Source organism: Malaclemys terrapin, chromosome 17 (genome assembly GCF_027887155.1).
Source record: "Malaclemys terrapin pileata isolate rMalTer1 chromosome 17, rMalTer1.hap1, whole genome shotgun sequence".
Classification (NCBI taxonomy): Eukaryota; Metazoa; Chordata; order Testudines; family Emydidae; genus Malaclemys; species Malaclemys terrapin.
The window spans coordinates 11169883-11195345 of record NC_071521.1 but is presented as its reverse complement, the minus strand read 5'-3'; the positions used below and the strand labels follow the sequence as shown (position 1 = coordinate 11195345).

Below are 25463 nucleotides of genomic sequence, written 5' to 3'. Positions count from 1 at the left end.
GAGTTGCAAGTTGATCAGCACATGGACAAAGGATTTATCAGTGAGAAGATGGATATTGAAGAGGAAGAAGCAATAGGCTTTAGTGAAGGAGGCAGGGTAAGTGAGGAGAAGAAGCTATCTGGAGGTGGAACATAGGCTGCATGTACCATGATCAACAGTTGCAATGTAACTACATTATTACAGGGTTTCATACACAAAATGCTCTGCCAGTAACCAGTGACATTTTCACACCCATTGTTAGGTCCAGCGTTCCCTCTAATTTTTCTATCCATGTGTGGAATGAATTTTGTTATGTGCACCATTTCAAGGTAATGTGCGGATATGCACCACCAGTAGAAACCAAAAACCCAGATATAATCTATATTTTTAAAAAGTTACTCTAGGGATAATTACTCCAGCCAGGACAGGTTAGGCATTTTAGAACTCACTTATGCAAAGAATTCAATGTAACTGTAAGAGAGAAATAAAAATTATGAAATGCATAGACCAGCCAAAAAACTAAAATAGCACACTTTGAAAGAAGTATCCAGAAGTAACAACAACAACAATACAAGTATGTGTTGGGAGGTGATGTGAAAGACAGTGTGAGTGTGTGTGTGGGAGAGAGAGAGAGAGAGACAGACAGACAGACCCCCACTTTCAGTATATTGCCCTTTTAAGTAGATCAGCAAGTTCAGACACTGTAGGAGCTGCCAGCAAGCTCCCTCCCTCTAGAGCCCTGTCTTGCGCCCCCCCCCCCCCCAGCTCTGTGGAGATGGAGTACAGGGCCGGGGAAAGGAGGACACCCTGACATCAGCACCCTTTTCCCCTCCCACCGCTTTGCACAGCAAGCAGGAGGCTCCCGGGAGCAGCTCCAAGGCAGAGGGCAGGAGCAGCATGCGGCACTGGGCAGAGGGACACCTGAACTGTGTGGCACTTGATAGCCTGTTGGGCGGCCACCCAGCCACGCAGCTTACAGGGAACTTAGGTTAGGTCTTGTAGTCTCTGTAGGCTACTAGGGGGAGACATGTTCGTATGTAACCCACATGAGGAGAGTGTGGGGGGATGGGGTTGTCTCCCTCTAGTGGCTGGTCCATACAAAAGATTGCTGTAGCAGCCAGGGAGGAGACCTAGTCCTTTAGCTCAAGTGGGAGAGACTCTTACCGTCAGCTCTGTGGGTTCAAGGGTTCAAACCCCACTGTGCACCGAAGTAGGGTGGGTTATGTGTGGTCTGTCCCAGGGAGTAGTGTTTCCCCACTAGAGGAGCATGAGATCACAGGCACCTGAACAGGTCTGATACTACATCTCCCGAGAGTCTGGGCTAGGGGGAAACCAAGCAGATACACATGGAGTAGTGCTACACAGGGATAACCAAAACCAGATCTGTAAAGGCTGCCAACTTCAAATGAATTGCAAATGGCAGAGATTCCCTGCTGTGAGCTGCTCCTCCAGGGAAAGCATCTGGGTTTCTCTATCAGTGGGGAAAATCTGCTGGCTCACGGCTGCTTCACACGAGCACCCCAGTATCCAGACCAAAGTTCAGCGGGGGTGGCTGCATCTGCTGTCTGGAGATTCCTCCCGCTGTTCCCATTGGACACAGCTTCGTTCTTCACTGCCTGCCCTGTGCTCCGTTGACTCAGTTGCCACGTTCAGCCCCAGCCTGTGCCGCAGTAGAGGGATCACAGTATGCGCTCTGCACAGCACGCCGTCGTGAAAGGAGCTGCAGTGACACTCCCGTGCTGTCCTGATTCACACTGAGGCCTGGTCCACACTAAGCCCCCAGTTTGAACTAAGATACGCAACCTCAGCTAAGTGAATAATGACAGGTTTCAGAGTAGCAGCCGTGTTAGTCTGTATCCGCAAAAAGAAGAACAGGATGCATATATGTAGTCCACGAAAGCTTATGCTCTAATAAATTTGTTAGTCTCTAAGGTGCCACAAGTACTCCTGTTCTTCTTTAAGTGAATAATGTAGCTGAAGTTGAAGTATCTTAGTTGGAACTTAAAGGTACTTAACGCGGGTCCACACGTGGCAGGCAGGCTCCCCCGTCCACTCCGCCTACTCCTCTCGCAGAGCAGGATTACCAGCGTGGACGGCAAGCACTTCTACGATCGATTTATTGCGTCTAGACAAGACACGATAAATCGATCCCAGAAGATCGATTGCTTGCCGCCGAACCAGCCGGTAAGTATAGACGTACCCTGAGTAGTATTTTGCTCATCAAGTTGTCTCATTCACTGCAGTGCGGCTGCTTTACTCAGGGAGTAAGGCAGAATCGGGCCCATCGGATTGTGTGAAATAATATAACATCAATCCATGGCCACCTGTGACCTCGCAGCTGTCAGTGTGTAACATCGTGAATGTCATGGTGCTTTGTGGTGACAGCAAGGACAGCACCCAGGTCCCAAAAGCACAGACCATGAGCTAAAGTGGTATTAGCAGTATAGGGCCTGTGACACACAGCTGAGCCGTCCTGAGCATGTATAATTAGACAGGCAGGGTACATGATGTACTCCCCTGGTCAGGTACAGCTCAGACATGGGCACCTGGCATATCTGCTACCCAATAACATACTGTCCATGGCAGACAGAGCTCAGTCTGTCCATGAGTCCTGTTCTAGACATTCCCGGCTAACGCCGTGGCAGGCCCTTGTGGAGCCCAGTTCAACTTAGTTCCCTCAAAGGGACTTGGAAACGAGATGATTTACTTGTCACTTAACTGAAGAAACCCAGGACCCAATGTCAAGAAACCCAGGACCCCCCTCCATCCCCCGCGTCTTGCTGGTGGTCTGGCCCTGGCATTGTAACATCTGTGTTGCATGAGTGAGGAATTGTTTATGGCTGGGACAGAGAGTACTTTAAAGAGCAGTTTTTAACATGCTCCTCTGCCCTGCCAGACGGAAACATTACAATGTTCTGCAGCTTCTCTCCCTCTTTTGTTGTGGAGTGCGGTGTCTGGATGTCTCCAGTTTAATATGATTCCCGGGTGCAATTCCACGCCTTTGATCTTTCGGCCTTCATTCTGCCAATCAAGCCGCCCATTCATCATACAGGCATCCCTTCATTCATTTCCCACCCTTCTCTCTCCCTCCCCCTTTCTCTTTCAGTTCCTTCTCTCCCCATCCTGTCCGACTCCTTTGACAGCTTCGGCCGCTGCGATCCAAACTGCCCCATGTGTGCTCTTCCCAGGGAGCTCTGAGTCCTCAGGCCCCCTCAGCGCGCCCACTTCCCCCCCCTTGTCATGTGTCCCCCATGTGTTAAGCTGACTCCATGCCCCTTGGAAATTTCCCACAAACCTTTCCCCCCGGCTAGCTTGCCTAGTCCAATCTGATCTTGCCAACTGCATGCAGAAATCATCATGGGACTCTTTGTGCTCTCTCTCTCTCCAGGCAATTGAACTGATGGCTGGAGGCAGAGGGGCTCCAGCCAAAGGGAGAGGGATTCAGAGTTTCCCCATGTCCCCTGCTTGCTTCCTCAACCTGTGACTCACTGGCTTGGGTCACACGAGGAAGTTACACTCATCCGCTGGGCTCCAGACCGGTTGCTTGTGTGTTGCATGATGCAGATGGTGTACGTGTTTGGCCACATCTTGCGCCATCTCGCAGAAACACGTTGTCAATGATTTCAGACTCGGGCAGATTTTTAATATTGAAAATTCACTGGGCATCTAGCCTGACGGTTAAGTGCTCCGGCTCGCGCAGGGAGAGCTGGGCTGGCATGTCGCTTTCAAATTCTGCTGGTGTTACTCAGGCCTTATTCCATGCAAGCCAATCGGCATTTCTTGCCTGAGCAAGGACTGTGGGATTTGGCTCATAAATTGTAGAAAGGGACACACACAAGCACACCCCTATTGTTGTGGGGAGCTGATTCAATCGAATCCAAACCCGGAGGCGATTGAAATTTTGCAGCAGGCCCCATGTCTCCAAAGGGCCCGGTGAAAACCCTGGGTCCAGATGCTGGGGAGGTTGGAATTTGGCTCAGACACGTTTTAACTAGCAATTCCGCCAACCTGGGGCTGAGGCCTGACTCTGCTCTCCCGCGAGTGTAACTCCATTGACTTCGCTGGGGTTCCGCCTGATTCGTCTCTGCTGTGGCTCCATTGACGTCTAGGGGTTTGCTCCAGGGATGGATTTGTCCCTCTGTGTCTGGATGGTGACACCAGGAATAAATCCAGTGTGGAACCTGGAGCATGCGTCGAAAGGGATCCCCGAATGTAAAGGTTTGCAACTGTAGCTTAGCTATTGCCCCTAGGGATGACTGGAGGGACAGTCGGGTGAGCAGGAATGGGCTGTGGGTTGGGCACCCAGGGAGCCGAGTCATTACAAGGATACAGGGGGCAAGGCGAGGAACACTCTGGAATGCTACAGAAGTTTGGCTAGGCAGTGAGCATGCAGTGGAGGGATGGGCAGATGGGGCGGGCTGGCCGAGAGGCTGGTACATCGAGCTTCGCCGGGGGGTTTTCACCTTTTAGGATGTGAGATGAATCTTCCGCTGAGGGTGGCTCAGCAAGCGGAAGGCAGAGACACCCACCCGTGACTGGCATGGGAAGCAGGTGCTGTGGCAAGCCCTGGGCTTGAGCAGAGGCAACGCCATGCCCACTATCAAACTGGTGTGCAGCCTGGATGGCCAGAGAGTGGGATATTGGTGAGGAAGGGATGGACGGAGCGGAGGTATGTCTACGCTGCAATTAGACCCTGTAGCTGGCCTGTGCCAGCCGATTCGGCCTTGCAGGGTTCAGGCTAAGGGGCCATGCAATTGTGGGGTAGACATTTGGGCTTGGGCTGGAGCCTGAGCTCTGGGGCCCTCCCACCTCACAGGGTCCTAGAATCTGGGCCCCAGCCCAAGGCCCAATATCTACACTGCAATGAAACAGCCTCTTAGCCCGAATCAGCAGCAGGTTTTGAATTCTAGTGTAGACACACCTTGAGGGACCTCGCCCGTCCCAACTAAAGCAGCTTGTGGAGAGGCAAGGGGGGATGCACAGTCTATACGCTGCAGGGAGGGGCTGGGGGAAATGCTTCAGGGGTTTTCTAGGACCAGGGGATCCAGCTCAGACCCTGCAATGGGTGATCATAGAATATCAGGGTTGGAAGGGACCTCAGGAGGTTCTAGTCCAACCCCCTGCTCAAAGCAGGACCAATCCCCAGACAGATTTTTACCCCAGTTCCCTAAATGGCCCCCTCAAGGATTGAACTCACAACCCTGGGTTTAGCAGGCCAATGCTCAAACCACTGAGCTATCCCTCCCTATGTGTCTGACTCCACCCCAGTGCTACCCCCTGCTGTCCTCAGTGGGGTCACACTGGGGTAGCTATGAGCAGACCCTGTCCCAGGAGCATGAGGGGGTGATCCCTGGCCCAGGCAGGGGCCTGGGGTTTCTTGCATCCTGGCTTCGGGCTCTCTAGCCTGGGGGTGGGTGGTCTTTCTGCTCTGTCCCCTGCAGGGCACTGCCAGTGCCTCGATCACACCGAGGGCCCGTCCTGTGAGCGCTGTGCCATTGGCTTTCACGGCAACCCCTTCGTGGGGCGCTTTGACGACTGCCAGCCATGCCCGTGCCCCGGCCAGTCGCCTTGCACGGCAATCCCAGAGAGCGGGGAGCTGGTGTGCACCCACTGCCCCCAGGGGCAGAGAGGTAAGGTGCTGAGATGGGGGTGGGGAGCGGTTCTGGATGGGGAGGGGATGGGTGGGTTCACTGGCAGACAGACTCCCCACACACTGTGTCTCTCCCATCGCTCGCCCTCTCCAGGAAGACGTTGTGAGCTCTGTGATGATGGGTTTTTCGGGGACCCCTTGGGGAGGAACGGCCCGGCCCACCCTTGCAGCCCCTGCCAGTGCAACGGTAACGTGGACCCCAATGCCGTGGGCAACTGTGACCCTGTCTCCGGCCAGTGCCTGAGGTGCCTGTACAACACGTCAGGAGAGCACTGTGAAAAGTGCAGGGAGGGCTTTTACGGGAGCGCGCTGGCTCGGAGCTCCGCCAGGAAGTGTGCCCGTGAGTACAGATCCCCTTGCTCACCCCTGGCCCTCCAGGGCTTCCCCCTCCCTGGACGCGGCCTTCTGCTTGTCAGAGCCCACTTCACGGAGCCCAGGGCATGGGGCCCTATTCACCCCTGGTGTAAGCGGGTGCCGCTGCCAGGGAGGGGAAAGGAATCTCCACCCCATCACCTGCAGGGCTGGATTTGGCCAATGGTAGTGCCAGGGGAAACCAGTAAAGAGTGGAGGGAGTGTGGGCTGGGCAGTGCTGTTGAGGGGTTAGAGCGGGGGAGGGGAGGAGGGGGGCTGAGTTAATGGAATTGCATCCCTGTGTCACCAGACCTGCCTTGGGCTCTAGAGTTGTAGCGCTTTGCCCCTCTGCAGTGCTGGCTGGCCCGGCTTCCCGAAGAGATGGGCAAGCAGTAGTGTGTGAAGCCTTCTGCCCCCTCTAGAGTTCCTTGGTTTTCTAGGTGGGGAAACTGAGGTACAGAGGGGTGAAGGGACTTGTCCAAAAATCATGCAGCAAGTCAGTGGCAGAGCTGGGGATAGAACCCAGGTGTCCTGATTCCCAGTCCCTGGCTCGAGTCTGCCTGCTCCAGGTTAATAGCCAGTGTTTTCTCCCCCAGCCTGTGAGTGTAACCCTGTCGGTTCAGCCCAGGGGCTGGAGGCCTGCGATCCCCTCACTGGCCAGTGCACCTGCCTCCCTCACGTGACCGGGCGAGACTGCAGCCGCTGCCAGCAGGGATATTATGACCTGCAGCCAGGGACTGGATGCAAGAGGTAGGTGGAGATGGAGGCCTTGTCAGCCCACTGGAGAAGATGGTCTCTGAGTATCACTGCCTTGGACCATAGGGGACACCCCCTTCCCCCCTGCCCAGGAGAGGACCCCAGTGCCAGAACCCCCGTAATTCAAGAGCCGCAGCATGAGGCAGCCTGCTGCCTGTGGGGCAGGTCCGGCAAAGCCCCCCTACGTGCCAACGTACCCAGCCTTCAGCCTCACGTCACCTAGTCGCTGCGTGGGGAGCTCTGGTCTTGTACCAAAGCTGCCCCCACCCTCCAGCCCTGCACTTGTCAGCCGGGACTCGCTCTCTGCTAGGGCGGCTGGGGACACCCCAAGGGCCCAGGTGTTAACACCGTGCTGGGCACACGCCGGAGCTGACCTTGTCCCTGTTCCCATCCGGCTGGGCCCTTGGGGGTGGCTGGGCTGAAGGTTTGTCTGCCCTCACCACCTTCCTTTGCCTTTGTCCCAGCTGTGAGTGCCACCCGGTGGGATCCCAGGACAGCCAGTGCCACCCGCTCACGGGGCAGTGCCCCTGCCAGCCCAGTGTAGAAGGACAGTCGTGTGATCGATGCCAGCCTGGCTTCTTTGGGTTCTCAGTCAAGGGCTGCCGAGGTAACAGCAACGAGGAGCAGCTTCTCAAGTGAGGTCGTGTCACTCCATTTCTCTCCCATGTCACTGATGGCTTATGGTATCGGTGCAGCTGAGCCTGGCACAGGGAGCAGACTACAGTGGTGAAACTTTGTGCAGCACCAGCCTGGGGTCTTGCCATCTCCACTGATCATTCCCTCTCCTCACAGCACTCCTGGCCCACTAACTGAATAGTTCAGTCCCCTCCTGCCTGAGCCTGTCTAACACGAAGGGGGCAATGGGGTCTCCCGGTCGGGGCAGGGACCTGGAAGATTAAGCTCCTGGGTTCTCTTCCCAGACCCATCCTGGGCTTGCAGTGTGACTCTCGGCAAGTCCCGCACCTCCTGGTGCCCCCGTGACCCTCGCTGCACAATGGAGGTCAGATTCTGGCCTGCTTCTCCTGGCAGTCTGGGGCTCGTGTCTGAAGCCCTTGGCGAGGCTGGGAGAAGAGGCACTAGAGAAGGGCAGTCAGCCGTGCGTTCTCCTCCGCGGGCCAGGCTCTGATTTCGATTGCGCTGGTGCAAATCTGGAGTGGCTGCTTTGGATTCAGTGGAGCTACTCTTCCCATTGGCATCATTCTGGAGAGCAGGGTCTCCGCCTTAGCCGCTGGGCTGACTGGTCATGGCTCCAGTCCATGGACTGACTTGGACGCTGGCAGGGACGCAGCGCTCCACCTCTACCTTGGGTCGCCTACACCTGGGGTCTGGCTTGTGCCTGCTGCTGTCCCCTGACCCTGCTGTCCCTTGTGTGCAGCCTGCAACTGCTCCCCGCTGGGCGCCGTCACCCCACAGTGCCACGAGAACAGCACGTGCGTCTGCAGGAGGGGCTTTGTGGGCTACAAGTGCGATCGGTGCGAGGTGAACTTCTTCTACGCCCCGGAGCGGTCTCTGTGCCAGGAGTGTCCTATCTGCTACGGCCTGGTGAAGGACGAGGTACGGCACCCGACCTCCCTCCCGCCACGCCCCCTGCCAAGGGGATTGCAGAGCCAGGAGCCGCTCCCTCCTTGCAGGCTTCCTCCAGGGCCAGAGTTTCGGTCCCCCTGCCTGTCCAGGCCCTTTAGCAGCACCCCGGGCACCCCGCTCTCCTCAGGGGTCAGTCCAGGGTGTCTGGATGGAATGCTGTGGCCTGTGATATGCAGCAGGTCAGACTAGAATGGACCCTCCTGGCTTGGACCATTACGAATCTGACCCCCCCTCCCCTGCCTCCTTGACTGTGCTGACCCTCCCCTACCCCAGAGCCCCCTGCTATCTCTGCACACCCCTGCCTAGAATCCCCTTCGCCCTGCGCACCCCTGACCCACCCTGACAGCCCTTCGTACTCAGAGCCGCATTTGCTCCCCTCTTTCTCATGCCCCCCGTCCTCCACACTGCCGTTCCCCAACCCCCATGTGCTGTGCCCTCTTCCAAGTGCCATCGCTTTGTGGGCCCTGGCCCTTTACCCTACCTTGCCCCGGCCCTATATGGCTACCCTATATTTGCCTATATGCCCCCCTGTCCTATATGCCACCCTGCTCAGCCTGGCCCAAAGCACCACCCTATCCCTGCCCACACACCACTCTGCCTTGGCCCTGTAGGCTGCCTCGCCTGTGCGCCACAAGCCGTCCTCTCTGAAACACCCCATTGCCCTCGCAGGCTGACAAGCTGAAGGCCAAGCTGCAGCAGATGGAGGCGCGGCTGCAGAAACCAGACTGCAGCAGCCCCCAGACCCGTTACCCAGCGCTAGGAGAGGAGCCCCGAGGAGACCAGCTGCCAGGTAGGGAGGGGCAGAGTCAGGGGAGGCTCCTCTCCTGGGGTCAGTGCAGGGGGGGCCCTGGGAGAGGAACGGTGCACACTGGTTACTCTCCACGGTGCTCGGGGGCGACGGGACGGGGCTCCCTCCAGAGCCTGGTTCCGCCACGCGTTCATGTGGCCCGAGGGGGTCGCTAGACAGCAATGTGAGGGCCAGCCGTCCAGTGCAGAAGAACACGTCCCTCGTGTACAGAGGGGATCCCAGTGCTCCTCCAGTCAGCGGGGGCCAGAGCAGAGAAGGGCGTTGTTCCCTGTCAGACACTGAAGTCAGGGGACCTTTGCCCAACAGCTCGGTGCACTGCCTGAGTCCTCTGTTGGAAGTCTACCTGCCAGTGTCACTGTGGGGCTGCTGGGTGTGGAGCATGCTTGGAAATCTGGTTACAGTTGTGGGTGCTGAGCCGTGGGAACCCGCCCCTGCGCTGCCTTAAAGATCTTGTCCCCGGGCTGTGCAGTAGCTGTGGGCCTCACATTATCAGGCAGATACTGACAAACTGCAGGGGGCTCAGAGAAGAGGATGAGGTGGTTGGAGGGACCCGCGGGGTAAATGTGCAGAGCTGGGCTCAGTAACGACTCAGTGCCGGGAGGATTAATGGCCACAGGTATTTGGGGACTGCCCAGGGAGGGGAATTGTGAAGGAGGGCTCAAGAGGGTGGACTTAGATGTAGTGGAGGAATCCAACTGTCTGTCATCAGAACCACCCCCCCCCCCCCCCGCGTTAGAACCTGTTAGGCTGGGGAAGACGTCCTGCTTGCCATGTGAGCATGCGCCCTCTGGGCCAGAGCGCCACTCCCCTCCCCTGGGCAGGAGACAGCAATGCATCAGTACGGGGCTCCCCCCGAGGGAAGGGGTGATGGCTGCAGGAGAGCTCTCCCTGTGCTGCTTGCAGATGCCAAGGCGGTGTTCCTGGAGCAGGTTGCCCAGCTGGAGGGCTCAGTGGGCACCGCGTGGGGTCGGCTGAGGAACGTCAGCGGGACCGTGGGCTGCGCCAGTGGCGGTGACGAGAAAACCTGCGTCCTCCTGTCGGAAATCAGCGCCGTGCTGCGGTCCACGCAGCGGGAGCTCCAGCAGGCTGCGGCTACGCTAGCGACAATGGTGCCTGGCTCAAGCCCAGCACGCTGGGCTTCTCTCAAACCCTCTCCCACGGCATAAAATGACTCTGAGCCGGGCTGGGTGCTGGTGCTGGTGCCCCACCAGGGAAGGCCCTTGTTCCTTTCCCAGCCCGGCAGGGACCAGGCTCATAGGGTGCAGTAGGACCTGCTCCTCCGGTAAAGGAGCAGCACCAGTAGGCAAACACAGCGCCCCACCCCCCTGGGTGACCTGTCAACCTTGCAGTCCTCCAGGTGCAGTGCACCTGGGGTGAGATTTCTTCCTTTGCTCTCTTTCTAATCCAGAGGAAATCCGTCCAGTGACTCTGCCCCCCCCATGAGATCCTGGTTGGGGGGATGCGGGGGTTGTTCTTCCCACCAGGAAGGCTGGGGAGGGCCCTAGGAAGGCGCATTCAGAGCCATCTGGCAAGACTCCCCAGAAGGTGACATGGAAGGAGCCTGCCCAGCCCTAGCCACTGGTAGTGGGTACAGTGCTGTCCCCACAGAGGGGACCTGGGGGCTGAACCCTGGGGTTTCACATTCTTGTTTTATATGTTTTTTTTTTAAGGTAATTCCTCATGATGTTTCCCAGCAGCCCACCAGCTGGAGTCGCCTCGCACTGGAGTCCCGGGCGCTGGCTGCCAGGTACCGCACGTTGGACATGCGTGCACATAGATGCACACACAGATGCCTGCGTATTCACACCCATGCATCATGTCCGCGTGCGCACAGGGGCACACCTCCTGCAGTCTGTTCAAAATGTGTTCGTCTCACTCTGATGCCTCCTCCTCCTCCAATCTGCTCGCTGGCTTCCCTGCTCTGTGTTTTCTCTCCAAGGCTCTGCCCCTGCCTGTATCTCTGCGGCCGTTCCCTCTCTTCCTCCTCCCCCCACTCAGCCTCCCGCCTCTTTTCAGGCTCCCCCTCACTCCTCCCCCCCCCACAACCTCCATCCTTAAAGCCAGTCCTCTTGTGGATCCCCTGCTCTGAGCTGCTCATTGACCATCCTCATGCCTCCTGGTCTGCTGACCCATGAGTTGTGCCTGAGGCAGAGAGAAGCTCTCAGGACAGGTACCTGCTCTCGTCCTGTGTGCTCTAAGCACCCGTGCAGGGAGAGTTCTCAGTAATCAGCCAAGTGCACGGACCGTGCAGTGACGCAGGCACGCTCTGAATCATGTTGTCCCCTGTTAAAGCAGAGAGGTGCAGGCGAGAGGTGGTCACGCCACCTGCCCTCCTTCTGGGCTCCAGCCACTGGAGCAAGGAGCCCAACAGGCACCGTGCGGCTCTGGAGCCGGGAGCCGGATGCCATTCTGCCTCGTGCATCCTCGCTGGAATCGTTCCGGTCTTGCTGCGGGTGTCGGGTGAATAGTGACGATCCAGCCGACCTGATCGAGTTCTGTCGCCTGAGACAGAGAGCTCAGGCCAGACTGACAGCACGAGCTTAGAGCCCATCTATGCCCTGTTTCTGGGTCGTAACCTCAGGGCTCACATCTGACAGCATCTCTCTGCAGTCACGGGGACGCAGCAGCAGAGCTGGAGTCTGTGGCCAGGAGAGCCCTGCTCGCTTCCAACACCAGCTACGCTCTCCTGCAGAGCACCTTGGAGGACAGCGCTAGCCTGGAGCGCAGGAGAGAGCTGGAAGACCGGTATGAGACCAGCAGTGTGTCTATGGGAGCTGAGTGCCAGCATGGCAGTGTGGCACAGGAGCCCTCTAGACCTGCCCAGGTTTCCCCACCCAATGTGCCTCAACCCCAGCTGCCAGGGACCCCCGCTAGGGGCAAGAGGGGAGCTGTCTGCATGGCCCATTCAGTCCGTGGCCTCTTTGCCAAGCCTGCCAACAAGGGGGTTGGTTGTGGTGGGTTTGTGCTGTGGACACCTGGGCTGAGACCCACTAAACTCGTTGCACACAAGCCACCAAAGTGCCGTCGGGTAGTGCTGGTTCCCAGGTCATGATCAGTCTGGACCAGCCTCAAACCCAGCAGGCTAGAGGGGACCCCCTACACCAGCAATCCCCTGAGCCCTGCATGCCTGGCCAACTGCCAGCTCACGTGTCCTTTCGCCTGCCAGATCACAGGTTTATCTTGCACCCCTTCTGTTTAGGTACCAGGAAATCCAGCGGGCGCAGGAGGAGCTGGCTGCTGGCATGCTGGAGGTGGCAGCTGAGGCCAAGAGAACCTTTGCATCCATCCGCCAAGCTAATGCAGACATGGCAAAGAACCTCTCGAAGCTCGATGCTCCACAGCTGGTGGGCAGCCCTTAGGACTTGCAAATGCTAACGAGTGCAGGCCTGGGGAGTCCTGCTGGAGACTCAGACGGGTCCCACCCGGCAGCGTGCCCCAGTCCCAACCCAGCAGGGCCCCTCTAGGGTGGAAAGGAGGTTCAGGCTCCATGACCGAGTCATTTGTCTAGATCACTATGGTATCTGGGCACCTCACACTTGTGCCTGGATTGTATCCTCACACCCCTGTGAGGCGGGGGGGAGGGGACAGTTGAGGCACAGGAGAGATGAAGACACTTGCTCGCTGCCTTTGTGCTGAGCCAGCCAGGGGACAGTCTGGGCCACCTCTGGTGTGGCCGTGGGGGTGATCGTAATGCGGCTAGCACGGCCTTTCTCCATCCCCAGGTGCTGGGTGGCCAGGGAGGGAATGGGGCAGTTCCCAGCCTGAGAAGGCACCTAACTGCAGCAGCAGCTCAGAGCTCCCCTGCCTCTAGGGGCCTTTTGGGGCGGCTGAATATTATCCCCACTTTAAGCCAGGAACAGAGCCCAGGTCTCCTGACTCGCTGTCCTGTGCTCTGACCACTAGAGATCCTTCCTCTGAGCTCATTCCCTCCCTCTCTGATGCCGGGGGCTTGGAGCAATGGGAGATGCCCCCTCCCCATAACATCCACTTTCTGACCAAGCGGTTTTGGTGCCTCATCCCACAGCGCTCCCTAGTGGTGCAGACCGGAGCCCTGACTCGGGAGCTGATGGAACTGGAGCAGGGGGTGGAGGCGAAAGAGCGCCTGGTCCTGGATGCGCGGGACTCTCTGAGGGCCGAGCCGCGCACGGAGCTGCAGAGGGCTCAGCAGTTTCAGCAGGCGAGTGTCTCAGGGAAAGGTGGCATTGGGATGAAACCAGGGAGCCACTTTCCTGGCAAACTTGGAGCCTGCCACTGATTTAGGCTGCGGGGTGATAATTCATCTGCATCCATCTGCACCCACCAACGCAGACAGGAATGGGGAGAGTGAGATTCTCCCTCCTTTCTGGGGACAGAGGCCTCTGCATCCCAGCAGAAGCCCGGAGTTTCCCTCATCCCTTCCTCTCCCACACACCCTACCCTCTCTATAGGCCCTCCTCCTGCTGCAGCCCTTTTGGCTACAGAGAACTGGATGAGCCCGACCTCCCTGGCACCTGGGCTTGCCCTGCTGAGCCCACTCAGGGGCGAGGAACAGGGGCAGGGAGGGCAGAGAACGCCCCCCCGCCGCCAAAAAAACCTTCACTGGGGGTTCACCCAGGCAGGCCAGGGCAGAATTGGAGCTGGAACATTTAAAGCCGGCATAGTTCTGTGCCCTGGGCCCTGTAGGGCTCTCAGATGCAGAGGGCAGTGCCTAGGTCCCCTGGAGTCAGCCCAGAGCACGTCTTGCCCCCCCGCTCTCCTCCCTATAGATAACCCACCCAAGCAGTCTCTGAATAGCATGGTCGGATCAGCAGGAAGGCTCCCCTGGTGAGATGCCCTCACGCCCCTCAATCTCACTCCTGCCTCTCCTTCCCCGGCAGCTGCGGAAGGGGGTCGATGCTGCCCGGACTCTGGCAGCCTCATCAGTTTCACACGGAAAGGCCGTGGTCTCTGAAGCAAAGTCCCTGCTGTCCAGCTTGGAAGGTAACAATCGCTGCCCAAAGCATCTCACCAGAGCTCAGCTCCCCCACTTATCCCAGCAGAGCCAGGGGGTGGGATGTGCCAACCCTGCCTTGCAGGGGGACACACGGGGCCTCCACCCTGCCCATGGAGTTCTGAGCCCCTGCCGGAGTCCGAGGCTAATGCAGACGGAGCAGAGACAGCGGGACCTTTTCTGCACTGCCAGCAGGGAGTTCTCTGATCTGCTCTCTGCAGCGACGGGGACTCCCAGCACCGAGAGTGGGACCTGACCGGGGGGGTGGGGTGCACGTGGCTCCGCTCTCGTTTCCGATCAGTCAAACACTGACGCGCTGGTGGGGCGTCCCTCCCCTCACTGTACTGCAGCAGACGGGGCTGGACGGGGCGGCATCTGTCAAGCCGTGGGAGTTAAAACCTCTCACAGGCTGCTAGAACAGGTACCACCTGAGCAGCACCAGTGGCAACGTCCCCACGCCGCCCTTCTCCCTACATGGAGTGGGGCCGTGCCCAGCCCATTCCGTTCCTGCTCTCTGTGCTGAGGCTGCCGACGGTGATGCAATGGGCTCCCATCCACTGAACGGAGGCTCCTCTACCTCCTTTCTCGGGACGTCATGGGATAGACCGACGTGTGATGTCTGGCAGCCTTTGAACCAGTGACCTAGAGGCGATCAGGTGCAGAGGCCATTACCAGTCCTCCAGCTTGGCTGGCTCCCCATTACGGTTTGAGGATGGGTTTATTTCCCTCCTGCTTTGATGCTGGGAGGGGAAGGTTGGTTTTGTCTCCGCCTGTTTCCAGGGAGATTCTAATGCCTGGAGGTTGCTGGGGTTCTCGCTCTGGTTCTGTTGAGCGTGATTCTCCTCTTGTTGGCCCCGGCGTAGATCAGGATTAACTCCTTGATGTCCAGGAGGCTACACCAGGGCAAGCTGGGGTGGAGGATCCCGTTCTCTTGAACGCTGCCTTTGTCTGCAGGGGGGAAGAGGGTGTTTGTGCGTCAGAAGGGGCAGGCCGCCATGAGCAGGAAGCTGGCCATCGTCCGGGACAGAGTGATCGTGGATGCCCAGAAGAAGATCAGACAGGCAGAGAGGATGCTGGGAAACACTGTGTCTGTCTCCACCGCAGCCAAGAAGACGGTCAGAGAAGCAGAGGGAGTCGCCAGGGAGAGCTCCAAGGTCTGCAAGGCTGGTGCTCAACCGAGGGGGTGATGCGTGGAGAGTGGGCAGTACAAGCCTAAGCAGGGCTTGCCGGGAGTCTGGCACATGGCAAGTGACGGGGAGCTGGAGTCCGGCTTAATGCAGAGAGATGCTGCACGGGCTTCCCCAGCATAGCGCTGCCAATGCACCCCCATCCTGACTGGCAGCGCCCCCTGCTGGCCTGCTACAGGATCCATGCCCCCAGCTCTGCCAATGCGCCCCCATCCTGACCGGCAGCGCCCCCTTCTGCCTGCTACAGGATCCCCCCAACTCTGCCAATGCGCCCCTATCCTGACCTGCAGTGCCCCCTGCTGCCTGCTACAGGATCCCCCCAACTCTGCCAATGCGCCCCCATCCTGACCGGCAGCGCCCCCTGCTGGCCTGCTACAGGATTCCCCCCCCAGCTCTGCCAATGCACCCCCATCCTGACCTGCAGTGCCCCCTGCTGCCTGCTACAGGATCCCCCCAGCTCTGCCAATGCGCCCCCATCCTGACTGGCAGCGCCCCCTGCTGCCCTGCTACAGGATCCCCCCAGCTCTGCCAATGCGCCCCCACCCTGACCGGCAGCGCCCCCTTCTGCCCTGCTACAGGATCCCCCCCAGCTCTGCCAATGCGCCCCCATCCTGACCGGCAGCGCCCCCTGCTGGCCTGGTACAGGATCCCCCCCCAGCTCTGCCAATGCGCCCCCATCCTGACCTGCAGGACCCCCTGCTGGCCTGGTACAGGATCCCCCCATCCTGACCGGCAGCGCCCCCTGCTGGCCTGGTACAGGATCCCCCCAACTCTGCCAATGCACCCCCATCCTGGCTGGCAGCACCCTCTGTCTTTTCTAAGAGCAGTTCAGAACCCTTTCTGCCACTCAGCCTTGATTCTAACCTGCAGCCCCCCTGACCCCCACACAGCCCCACCTCCTGGCATGCAGCAGCCCTTGCCTTTTAGATCCGAGCAGGGATTGTCAGTCATGCTGGGCTGGCTTTGCAGCATGTCTCATGCTGCGGCTAACTTGCCTCTCAAGTCCAACTTGAGTTCCTGCGTCAGGAGGGCAGGGCTGGTGCATGCGCTCACCGAGTTCAGCATCCTCCTTACGGAGCCTTCGCTTACGCCACCAGGTGAGTGACCCGTGGGCTCTTGTTGTTCGATGGTGGGGTCTGGGCTACTGTTGATAGCCTCTCTAAGAGGATGTCCTATCTCAGCACAAGGAGGGCATGGGATGGGAGAGGAGCTATGCAAAAGCCAACTCCTACCGATCCTTCCCCTTTGTAACCATGTGCTGTCCACGCCGTGCAGCGGTCCCAGGCTGTGCTGAGGGAAGGGAAGCGGGAACGCAAGCGTGCCAGTGAGCTCGCCAAGCGCGTCAACGTAACCCTGGCAGAAATCTCAAGGCAGGAGCACGTGTCCGAGGAGCTCAGGGAAGAGCTAGAGGTGTCTCACCAGGTGAGCTATGTCCCATAGGACTGTGGGTAAGAGTCCCCCTTTCCTCTCCACTGACCTGCCCCCCTGCTCCCACAGCACTGATTCTGAGGGCAGGCGCAAAGCTGGAAATCTCAGCAATTTGTTTGGAGTGAGGTTCTGTCCAAGAAACCCCAGGGCACCATGGCATGCAAGGCACATGTGGCATACTCTGGAGAATCCCCCACACACAGGCCGGGACGCCATCCAGGGGATCGCCCACTTGGGGCTGATCTGTTGGCACTGGCAGCAAGAATCCTCCATATGGTTTGTGATCTTGGGTGTGGCTAATGCACCTCCGTGTCTGTGTTGGAAGGTGAGGACAGGGGTGAGTGAAGCTAAGAAGAGCCTCAGAGAAGCCCAGAGCTCCCTGGAGATGGACATTGAGACCCTGAATAACCTGCTCAGCAGCCTAGGTAAGAACCCACCCCAGTGTGGTGGTGGCACATCCCCTTCCTGGGCACTGAAGCCCTCTGATCCACCCAGCTGTATGTCGACCTTGTTGTACAGTCATTGTGACAGCTCCAGCCCAGCAGCATGTGCTGCCTGGAACCTGTGAGTGCCGGGAAAGCTTCCACCATCCTGATCTTGAAGAAATCTCCTGAGGGATAAATGCCCTAGTGGGACCTCAGAGGGAAATGCTGCTGCGAAGCTTGGCCTACTGGAATCCCGCGGCGATAGCTCCTCTCTGTGAGCCCAATCCAGTTTGGGCACCTCCGTTTACTTAGATGCTGCAATTCAAGTTGGGATCTTGGCCCTATGTTTATTACAACAGATCTGTAGCCACCTAGGATGCCACAGCGGAGTCTCGGCTATACATCGTGGTCACTAGGACCTTGATAGCCACAGCAGGGATCAAACCCACAGCTTCTTGCTCCGAAACCACAGCCCCAACCACTTGAGCGAAAGGAGAATCTCTCTCTACCTGCTCTCAGCAAGCCGCACCGTGTGCAATTCCAGTTTTCGCCAGTAAAGGGCAGTGCTATGCTTTTCTTTTTTAAGCCTGCACTTTCTTGAGAGTTGCTGCTGACGCAGCCCAGGAGAGCACTTCTCTCCCAATGTTGTCATTGGCCTCCTGAGTCGCTAAAAGAACGGGACTGGCTGATGCACAGTCCACATCCAGAGCTGCCTTTTGTCCTGGCCTCTGGACCTAGCTGCTGGATTTGCATGGGTTTCCCCCCCAGTTGGCTCCTCAGTGGTGAGAACAGACTGTAACTGTGGGGTCAGCTGTGGCCTGGGTGGAGTGTCGGGGAGGGCAGCCAGCAATGAGTCAGGCTTCCTACCAAGCCAGGAGATTGGGGCACAAAAGGAAATGGGATGTTTTGTATCTTTTTATTTGATGTTTTGAATTAGAGATCTGGGGTGGAGGGGAAGGGGGGAGACAAAACTCTGTCACTGAAAACGCCAGAGCTTACTGAACCCAAAGGGATTTCAACAGCCAAACTTGGCCAAGCCACAGCCACTCTTGGGGGCTCTGTTTCCCCTCCCACCCTTCGCCTGTCTTGCCTCTGTAGGCTCTAAGCTCATTGGGACAAGGACGTCCTCTCCCGGTGTGTGCACGTACAGTGCCTAGCACAATGAGGCTGTGATCTCACCGGGGGCCCAAGAGTAAACAGACTTCTCCCTCTGGATGTTGTTAGTGTCTTTTTCAGCATTTAGCTTAGTCTGAGCAGTGAAACTAACCTGGTTGGCTTTGCTTGCTGTGGTGAGTCAATTTCACGGTCAGGTTTCCCCAGCGCTGAGGACATTCCACGTCCAAGCCATAGATCTCCAAGTGCTTTGCCGGGGCGGGGGGGCGATCACTATCCCCATGCCACAGGTGCGGGAATGGAATGTGAAATCACTTGCCCAGGGTCAGAGCAAGGCAATGCAGGGTGAGGATGGTGCCCAGGTACCACAAGGCTGTTCCCAGTGCTGTAGGGAGCCATGTTTCCATTAGCCGCCCCCCTTCGTTATTTGCAGTACCTGGGAGCTTCCAACTCCCTTTATACCCTTTTAATTCATTCCCACCCCTGAGGCGTGAGCCCAGCATCTGTCTAAAGCCCCTTCGGCCTGGCTCCACCCAGGGCTGCTGGGGCTCTCTGCCTCCTCCCTCACTGTTCTCCCCTCTTCATCTCACCCAGGCAACTTGGAGCAGGACCCGCACACAGACTCTGTGCTGAGCACCAGCCGCCTCCAGATGGACCGCCTGTGGCTGCGGCTGGCCAGGCCCGGACCCCTGGAGAGGAAACTGAGCCATCTGCAGCGGGAGGCGGAGCAACAGCGGCAGAAGATCCAGGCATTCGAGAGCGACCTTCAGGAGATCAGAGCCGACAAGCAGAACCTGGAGGAGGTTCTACGGAGCCTGCCGGAGGGCTGCTCCAGCTGGCAGTGAGCGGGCCCCATGGACAACCCCCATCTCCACAATGAACTGCAGAGCAATGCACATCCCCCGGCTCACTGACGAGCACCTCAAACCTGCCCTCCGCTCTTACGCTGCCTTCCCACAGAACAGCGGGGCAAGGTCTCTGTCTAAAGTTCTGGGGCAAGGACCACAGCCCCCAGCTCTGCGCCGCAGGCCCAGCGGAACTGCCAGTCCAAAGGGTAAAGCTTTTCCACGCGGGAGCCAGAGCCGTCTTGGGAGCCAACCCCAGACGGTGGAACAAACTCCTGCAGGAACTTAGGACCATCCCCAGGCCAACCCACCTTCCGCTTCTTCCACTGGCCTTCGAAACATATACACCTGTGCCGGATGCAAGTCACGTCACGCCATGCTCTGCTGGGAGGTGCTCACGCACTACGGGCTGGTGGACCACAGCGCCACCTGAATAGAATGGGGGAGCATCGAAGAAAGAGCTCGCCGTGGGGGGGTGGGACTGAGAGAGGGCTCAGTGCTGCCCCCTGTGGGGGACGCACACAACTGCCTGCTCCAAGGATCCTGCCGTCACAACAGCGTTGGTTGTAATGGGCATCTTTGCAAGCGCAGCAGGAGCCTTAACCTGGTTGAGGTGCAAGGGATGGGCCATGCTCTGCCTCTTGTGCTTTCACAGCTCTGCCAAGGTGGTCCGTAGCAGCTGTGCTATTGGCATCCCCTGGGCACAGTGTATCTCAGTGCACTCGGGGTGTGAATGGCCCAATGCCATGGTCTCTGTGTAGATGGCACCATCCCACTCAATATGTCGGCGGGGGGGGGGGGTGTCACTAGCCACGGCCTATGTTTGCTCTTGCGGCTGCATTCCCGTCACCCCTGCTCTCAAGCTCAGCTTGGCTGCAGCCCGTAATTCCCAGCAGCTCGTTGGCATCCCCTTGCCCTCCCTACCGGGAAAGGCGAAGCGATGAAGAGCTGGGCAGTTGCCTCAGGATTTGCAGCTGTGGTAGATGGATCTCGCAAGTCCAGTGGCTCCTGGCTAAAGCTTGACTGTAATTCCCAATAGCTGGGATCACTTGCAGGGCACGGCTACAGATAGAATGCTCCTCTGAAGTGAGCAATGTTCACCGTTTTCCCCTTCCTCTAACGGGTTGGTCCAGCTTGGAGCCAAGCAGTACATTAGATAAGAGAGATCTAACCCCTTCTGCTCTCGTTCACACTGGTTTTGCAGTAGCATAACTCCAGGGGCATGAGTCCTGATTTTCCACTGGTGTAAGTAAGATCATGCTAGAGCCTAGCGGCCTGCTTCTGGTTTGGTTTTTAACCTGATTCTAATGTGCTTTGGTGCCATTCACACTATTAGAAACTGGGCTAGCTAGAGTATCAGAGGGGTAGCCGTGTTAGTCTGGATCTGTAAAAAGCAACAGAGAGTCCTGTGGCACCTTTAAGACTAACAGATAGTCAGATAGCTAGAGCCACCTGTCAACCCTTTTTGCAAGGCTGCTGGAGCGGATTGTGGATCTCCCCTCGCCCCAATGGCCCAGCTCTCTGGAAGTGCCGCAGGGCCTGTTCCTTTCCCAGAAGACGCCAGCTCGTTCTCGCCTCGGCACAAAAGCTGGCACTGGAGAAGAAAGGCCCAGCTGGGTGTTGTCAGACGCTCCCCCTCTCCCTGCCCAAGGACAGCTCTGTGAAAGCACAACAGTTGTTGCAAAGCAAGCACAGCACGATTCCAGCTTGGCTGGGAGGCCTGGACAAATAGCCACATATTTGCCTCCCTAGCAAAACAACTGGACATCTTCAATCCGCACACACACACACACGCTGCTGTTAGAGAAATGTCAAGCCGTTGCCACCTGCCCAGTGCTGAAGAAGACGTGATTCACCCGCCTTCCCGGCCTCTCCAGAGACCTGTTTTCTTAGCTGATGCTATGTGCTTGTAGCTGTATCCATTAAAAAAAAAACTTAATATAATACATATGTTACATTCTGCGTGTACTGCAGTTCATGGGCTATAAAACAGCTGGTAGTTGTGTGTGTGTGGGGGGGGAAATACATGCCATACCTCTAGCATCTGTCCTCCAGCAGCCTCTCAGGGTTCTGTAAAGGAAAGCCTTACAAGAATGACCTCACCTAACAGTGAAGTGCAGCTGCTTCTGGGGTGGAAAGTGGCAGCTGTTTAACAGCTCACAGTAAAATGGCACAAGAGTTTATGAGAGGAAGTAAAAACCCCAGTATCCAATTGCAACCGCAGGGGGAATTTAGGGAGGCAGGATGTGACTGGAGATTCTGGCCAGGACACTAGGGTTAACACATCCTGTTCTTGAAAAAAGTGTCCTGGGATCTTTAATGACCATAAGGGTTTGGGAGCTCAGTTTCATGGCATCTCTGAAAGACGGCACTTCTGCAGCACAGCACCACGGGGGGGGCTGTCTAATTACTGACTCAGACAATGCTACTGTTTGCACCATCTGGGTTCTTGTAGTTTCCCATTGATACACTAGACATCCTTGTGTTACTCTGCACCCTTCCTGGTTCCATGTGCCGTGTCGTGCACTAACCAGGCTAGGGCTGTATAGCCAGTCCCCAGTGGAGGCGTGGAAAGGAACATACCCTCCTGGGTTCATAAAGACACTGCTATCAGCTGCAGAGCACCCCAGCATCTCTCCCGTTAGCTTTAGAAAAAGGAGTCCTGCAAATCCCAGTTCTTCCTGCAGATACTTCCTAAGAATGGAGCAAATGCAACCTGCACAAGGCTGGTGCGGGTTGCAAGAAGTGATAACACACGTGTGGTCTGGACACATACCCCAGTCTATTGTGAGAACAGAAGGCCCATACTGTTAGTGTGCAGGGTAGGGTGGGCAAGGGACAGGGAGGAGGCTGATGTGTTGAGTGACAGAGATGGGCAGGGGGCGGGATGTTTGAAGGGAACACAGCACCAATTGATGACAAGTCCATCCATAAGACGATATCTAAAAGAGGCCCACTGGCCAAGATGCGGGGTTAGGGGGAGCAGGAGGTTGGCAGGTCGGGGAAGGAGGTGGATCTGTGAGTTAAAGACGGGAGCTGAATCTGTGTGAGTGGAGATTGCTCATGCGATGGCTTTTTTATGAACAAAGGAGAGGGCCAAGGCCGGAGCCTTGTGGGGACGCTCCCTGAAGAGGGGAGGAGGGGGACACACGGCTGAGATGCCAAAGGAATTAGCAGGAGAGGATGGAGCCATGAAAGTCAAGGGAGGGGCACATTTTCAGCAGGGAGGGTCTGAACAGCAGAGGTCAGTGAGGAGGAGGATGGAACAGGGCCAGGAGGGAGGTTTAGCGACCTAGCTGAGAGCAGCAGGAGTGGAGCGGAGCAGGAGGAAGCCAGAGTGGAGAGAGTCAAGGTTGGAGGGATGCAGGCTAGCAGCTCTGGGGGTAGCTGTCCAACGTTCCAAGACCCAAACGCTCACTCCCACAAAGGGGATGGGTCCCTGCGTCTCTCCTGGGCAGGTACCAGGAACACTGTTTGCTTGTGCGCCTCTCCTAGCAGCCCTGAACACTCCACACACACCCCAGGGACCCACGACACACTGCAGGGTGCAACAGGGCATATTAAGGCTCTGCTGGGACCGTTCGACCCCAGTCCCTGAAGCTCCCCATGCTGCTGTCCAGACTTGGCCCAGGATTCCCTGCAATCCCGAGGCGCCTGGCTCCCCCACGACAAACCCCTCTCTCTGGCCTGCATTGGCTGGATGCAGCATCACTCCCACACTGCGGACACTAGAGGGAGGCTTTTCCCTTCCCAACGCTTTCAGCCTGCTGTCAAAATCTAGTCGGTTCCTGTCAGTTTGATCCATATGTGGGGCACAGCTCTGTTCATGGGCAAAGACAGCGTTAGCTAATCCTGAGCACTGTGTAATAATGGAATAGGAGGGAATGGGGTTAGAGCCCTAGTCTCGGACTTGGGAGGCCTGAGTTCAACACCCTGCGCTGGCACAGATTTCTGGTGGGGGTCTTAGGAAAGTCACTGAGGCCCAGATCTTCAAAGGTATTTAGACTCTTGACTTCCACTGAAATCAGGAGCTGGGCTTTAATCTTTCTGTCTCAGTTCTGCATCTCTAAATGGGGATGCCCTACATCACGGGGTGTTGGGAGGTGCTCGGATACTACAGTGAGCGAGGGTCACATAAGTACCTTGGATAGATAAGATCTACTTACCGATTCTCATAAGATGCAAGGCAGGGAGAATCAGGTCCTCGGTGTATAGGGCCTTTAATTCCTGGTGTGCTGGAATGAACAGGTGCCAGTATCTTGCAGAGGTCAGTTCTGAAAGGCTTGCTGGAAGCTGGGTGTTTCAAGGAGCCATCTGAGGGGGGTGAGTTGGATGCCGACGTCAAGGGGGCAGACCAGGAGAGGGAGCAAATGCTAGAATAATTGAAAGTCTGTGCAGGGTGGAGGTGCGGCCCTCAGCCCCCCGTCCCTCGACTTTCAATCCAAAAACAGGACACCTCTCCTAAGAGATGGTTTTTGGCTTCCAGCTGGTGACTCAGACTTGGCTTCTCCAGGCAGCAGCCATTCCAAGGGACTCGCCCAAACTCTTATTGTTTCATTTATTTTCTTTAATTAAAATAAACAGTATTGTTATTAGTGGGGATCTGAGTGGTTATGAAAACGGGAGAGTGAGATGGGCTGGAATCCAGCCTGGGGACTAACCTGCAGGTGGGTGCTGGGCAAGACCCTCCCCACCCCACCCCACTGTGTTTCCCCAGCTTTGCTGATGCACCTCAATCCTTACCACTGCACCGCCTGCGATATATCCCAGTCCTGCCCCCCTCTCCTAGCTGTACTGATAGCCATCAATTCTAAGCTGCAGCAGTCCCTGATATCCCACTCCTGGCCTTTTGTTTCAGCTCTGGGCGAGGAAGCATCTTGCAATTGTGCCAAACAGTTTGTTGGGGTTTTTTTTTTGTTTGTTTTTGATATGGACAAAGGACTACAAGGGAGCAGGCTGAGTTCCCCAAACTCATCTCACCAGTGACCAATCTGCTCTGGATTCCAGCACTCTGGGCCACCAGCCTCTTGTCCTCATGAGAATAATTTGTTTTCACGGGATGAAAATAAATCCGGATGAGAAGTCCCTGCATTCGGAGCTCAGGGGTTGAATCCTCTAGGGCTCAGACCCTACTACTCTGTCTGTTCTTTGGGGGCACATGTGCTGGCCAAGCTATTGGTGCTCCTGTGTAGCGCAGCTCTGAGCGGAGCACATGTACCAGGGGCTTGCCGAACTGCCATGAGGAAAGTGGCTGTGTGAGCCCAGGGGCTGATGGGGAAAGAGCTGAGGGACAGGAGGCATGGCCTGGTGCTCCAGAAGCAGCGTGATGCTTGTCACCTCGACTTCTAGGCCAACGCAGACAATCATATTTCATACCAGTGGGTCTTCGCGTGACTCTGGAGCCCGATTTGGGAAGAACAACGTTCCACACACTATGTCAAGTATCGGGGGTAGCCGTGTTAGTCTGTATCTACAAAAATAACAAGGAGTCTGGGGGCACCTTAAAGACTTACACTAAAGTTCCGCACACTGGCCATGATGGAGCCATTTGCCTAGTTGTGATGCTTGAATTGCACCTTGTTGCCTTGCCTGGCGCTATGCTTCCAGCTGTTTGTTGCGATTCGTCTGCAAGTTGTGGGCCCTCACCCTTAGGAAACACCACCAACCATCACAGGGGTTGCAAACGGAAACGGTCACACTTTCTAATGTGCCATTGATAACAGGGGGGAGGGATAGCTCAGTGGTTTGAGCATTGGCCTGCTAAACCCAGAGTTGTGAGGTCAATCCTTGAGGGGGCCATTTAGGGATCTGGGGCAAAAATCTGCCTGGGGATTGGTCCTGCTTTGAGCAGGGGGTTGGACTAGATGACCTCCTGAGGACCCTTCCGACCCTGATATTCTATGATCAGAGGCTCATGGTTTGTACCTGCAGGACCACCACATTATAGATGCTGATTTTTGGCTATAGACAGAGTCCATATTCCTTCCAGATCCAGTGATGGAGGCCGTATCTGGGGCTGGCTTTCTTCATTCATACATACATCCCTTTCGTGGTCAACTGTTGCTTCCTTAGTCAACATGCAGCCAGCACAGGTCAAGGTGTGGCTTGGAGCCTGGTGTCTTCCAAAGCTTGTGGACCGGTCTGGGTGAGGTGGTTGGGGCGCTGGCTGGTACCTAACCTCCGTTTTCATTGGGCTGATGGGGAGGCCGACGTTATGAGCCCCTGCAGCCGAGGCCCGAGCGGCTCCTGACAAGCAGGCGGCTGGCAGGGCCTGAGCCTCGGGCTGGCTGTAGCCCTGTCCCCTTCCCAGTGCTCGGCGCGGGCGCTCTGCAGAACCGAGTCCAGGGAGAGGGGCGGGGGAGAGAGGC

At 57.1% G+C, this 25463-nt stretch overlaps 1 protein-coding gene across 1 annotated transcript in view; it reads left to right on the top strand.

The window, feature by feature from the left end:
- Positions 1 to 21020, top strand: part of LAMC3 (laminin subunit gamma 3) — a 46813-nt gene extending 25793 nt beyond the window's left edge. Inside the window, exons 13-28 of the mRNA XM_054007071.1 lie at positions 5421 to 5609; positions 5724 to 5969; positions 6577 to 6730; positions 7201 to 7343; positions 8112 to 8290; positions 8990 to 9110; positions 10032 to 10237; positions 10799 to 10875; positions 11739 to 11873; positions 12328 to 12472; positions 13153 to 13305; positions 13985 to 14087; positions 15052 to 15251; positions 16560 to 16706; positions 17038 to 17137; positions 18845 to 21020. Coding sequence (XP_053863046.1) covers positions 5421 to 5609; positions 5724 to 5969; positions 6577 to 6730; positions 7201 to 7343; positions 8112 to 8290; positions 8990 to 9110; positions 10032 to 10237; positions 10799 to 10875; positions 11739 to 11873; positions 12328 to 12472; positions 13153 to 13305; positions 13985 to 14087; positions 15052 to 15251; positions 16560 to 16706; positions 17038 to 17137; positions 18845 to 19095 — 2549 coding nt within the window. The 3' untranslated portion in view covers positions 19096 to 21020. The remainder of the gene's footprint in view (positions 1 to 5420; positions 5610 to 5723; positions 5970 to 6576; positions 6731 to 7200; positions 7344 to 8111; positions 8291 to 8989; positions 9111 to 10031; positions 10238 to 10798; positions 10876 to 11738; positions 11874 to 12327; positions 12473 to 13152; positions 13306 to 13984; positions 14088 to 15051; positions 15252 to 16559; positions 16707 to 17037; positions 17138 to 18844) is intronic.
- The last annotated feature ends 4443 nt before the right edge of the window (positions 21021 to 25463 follow it).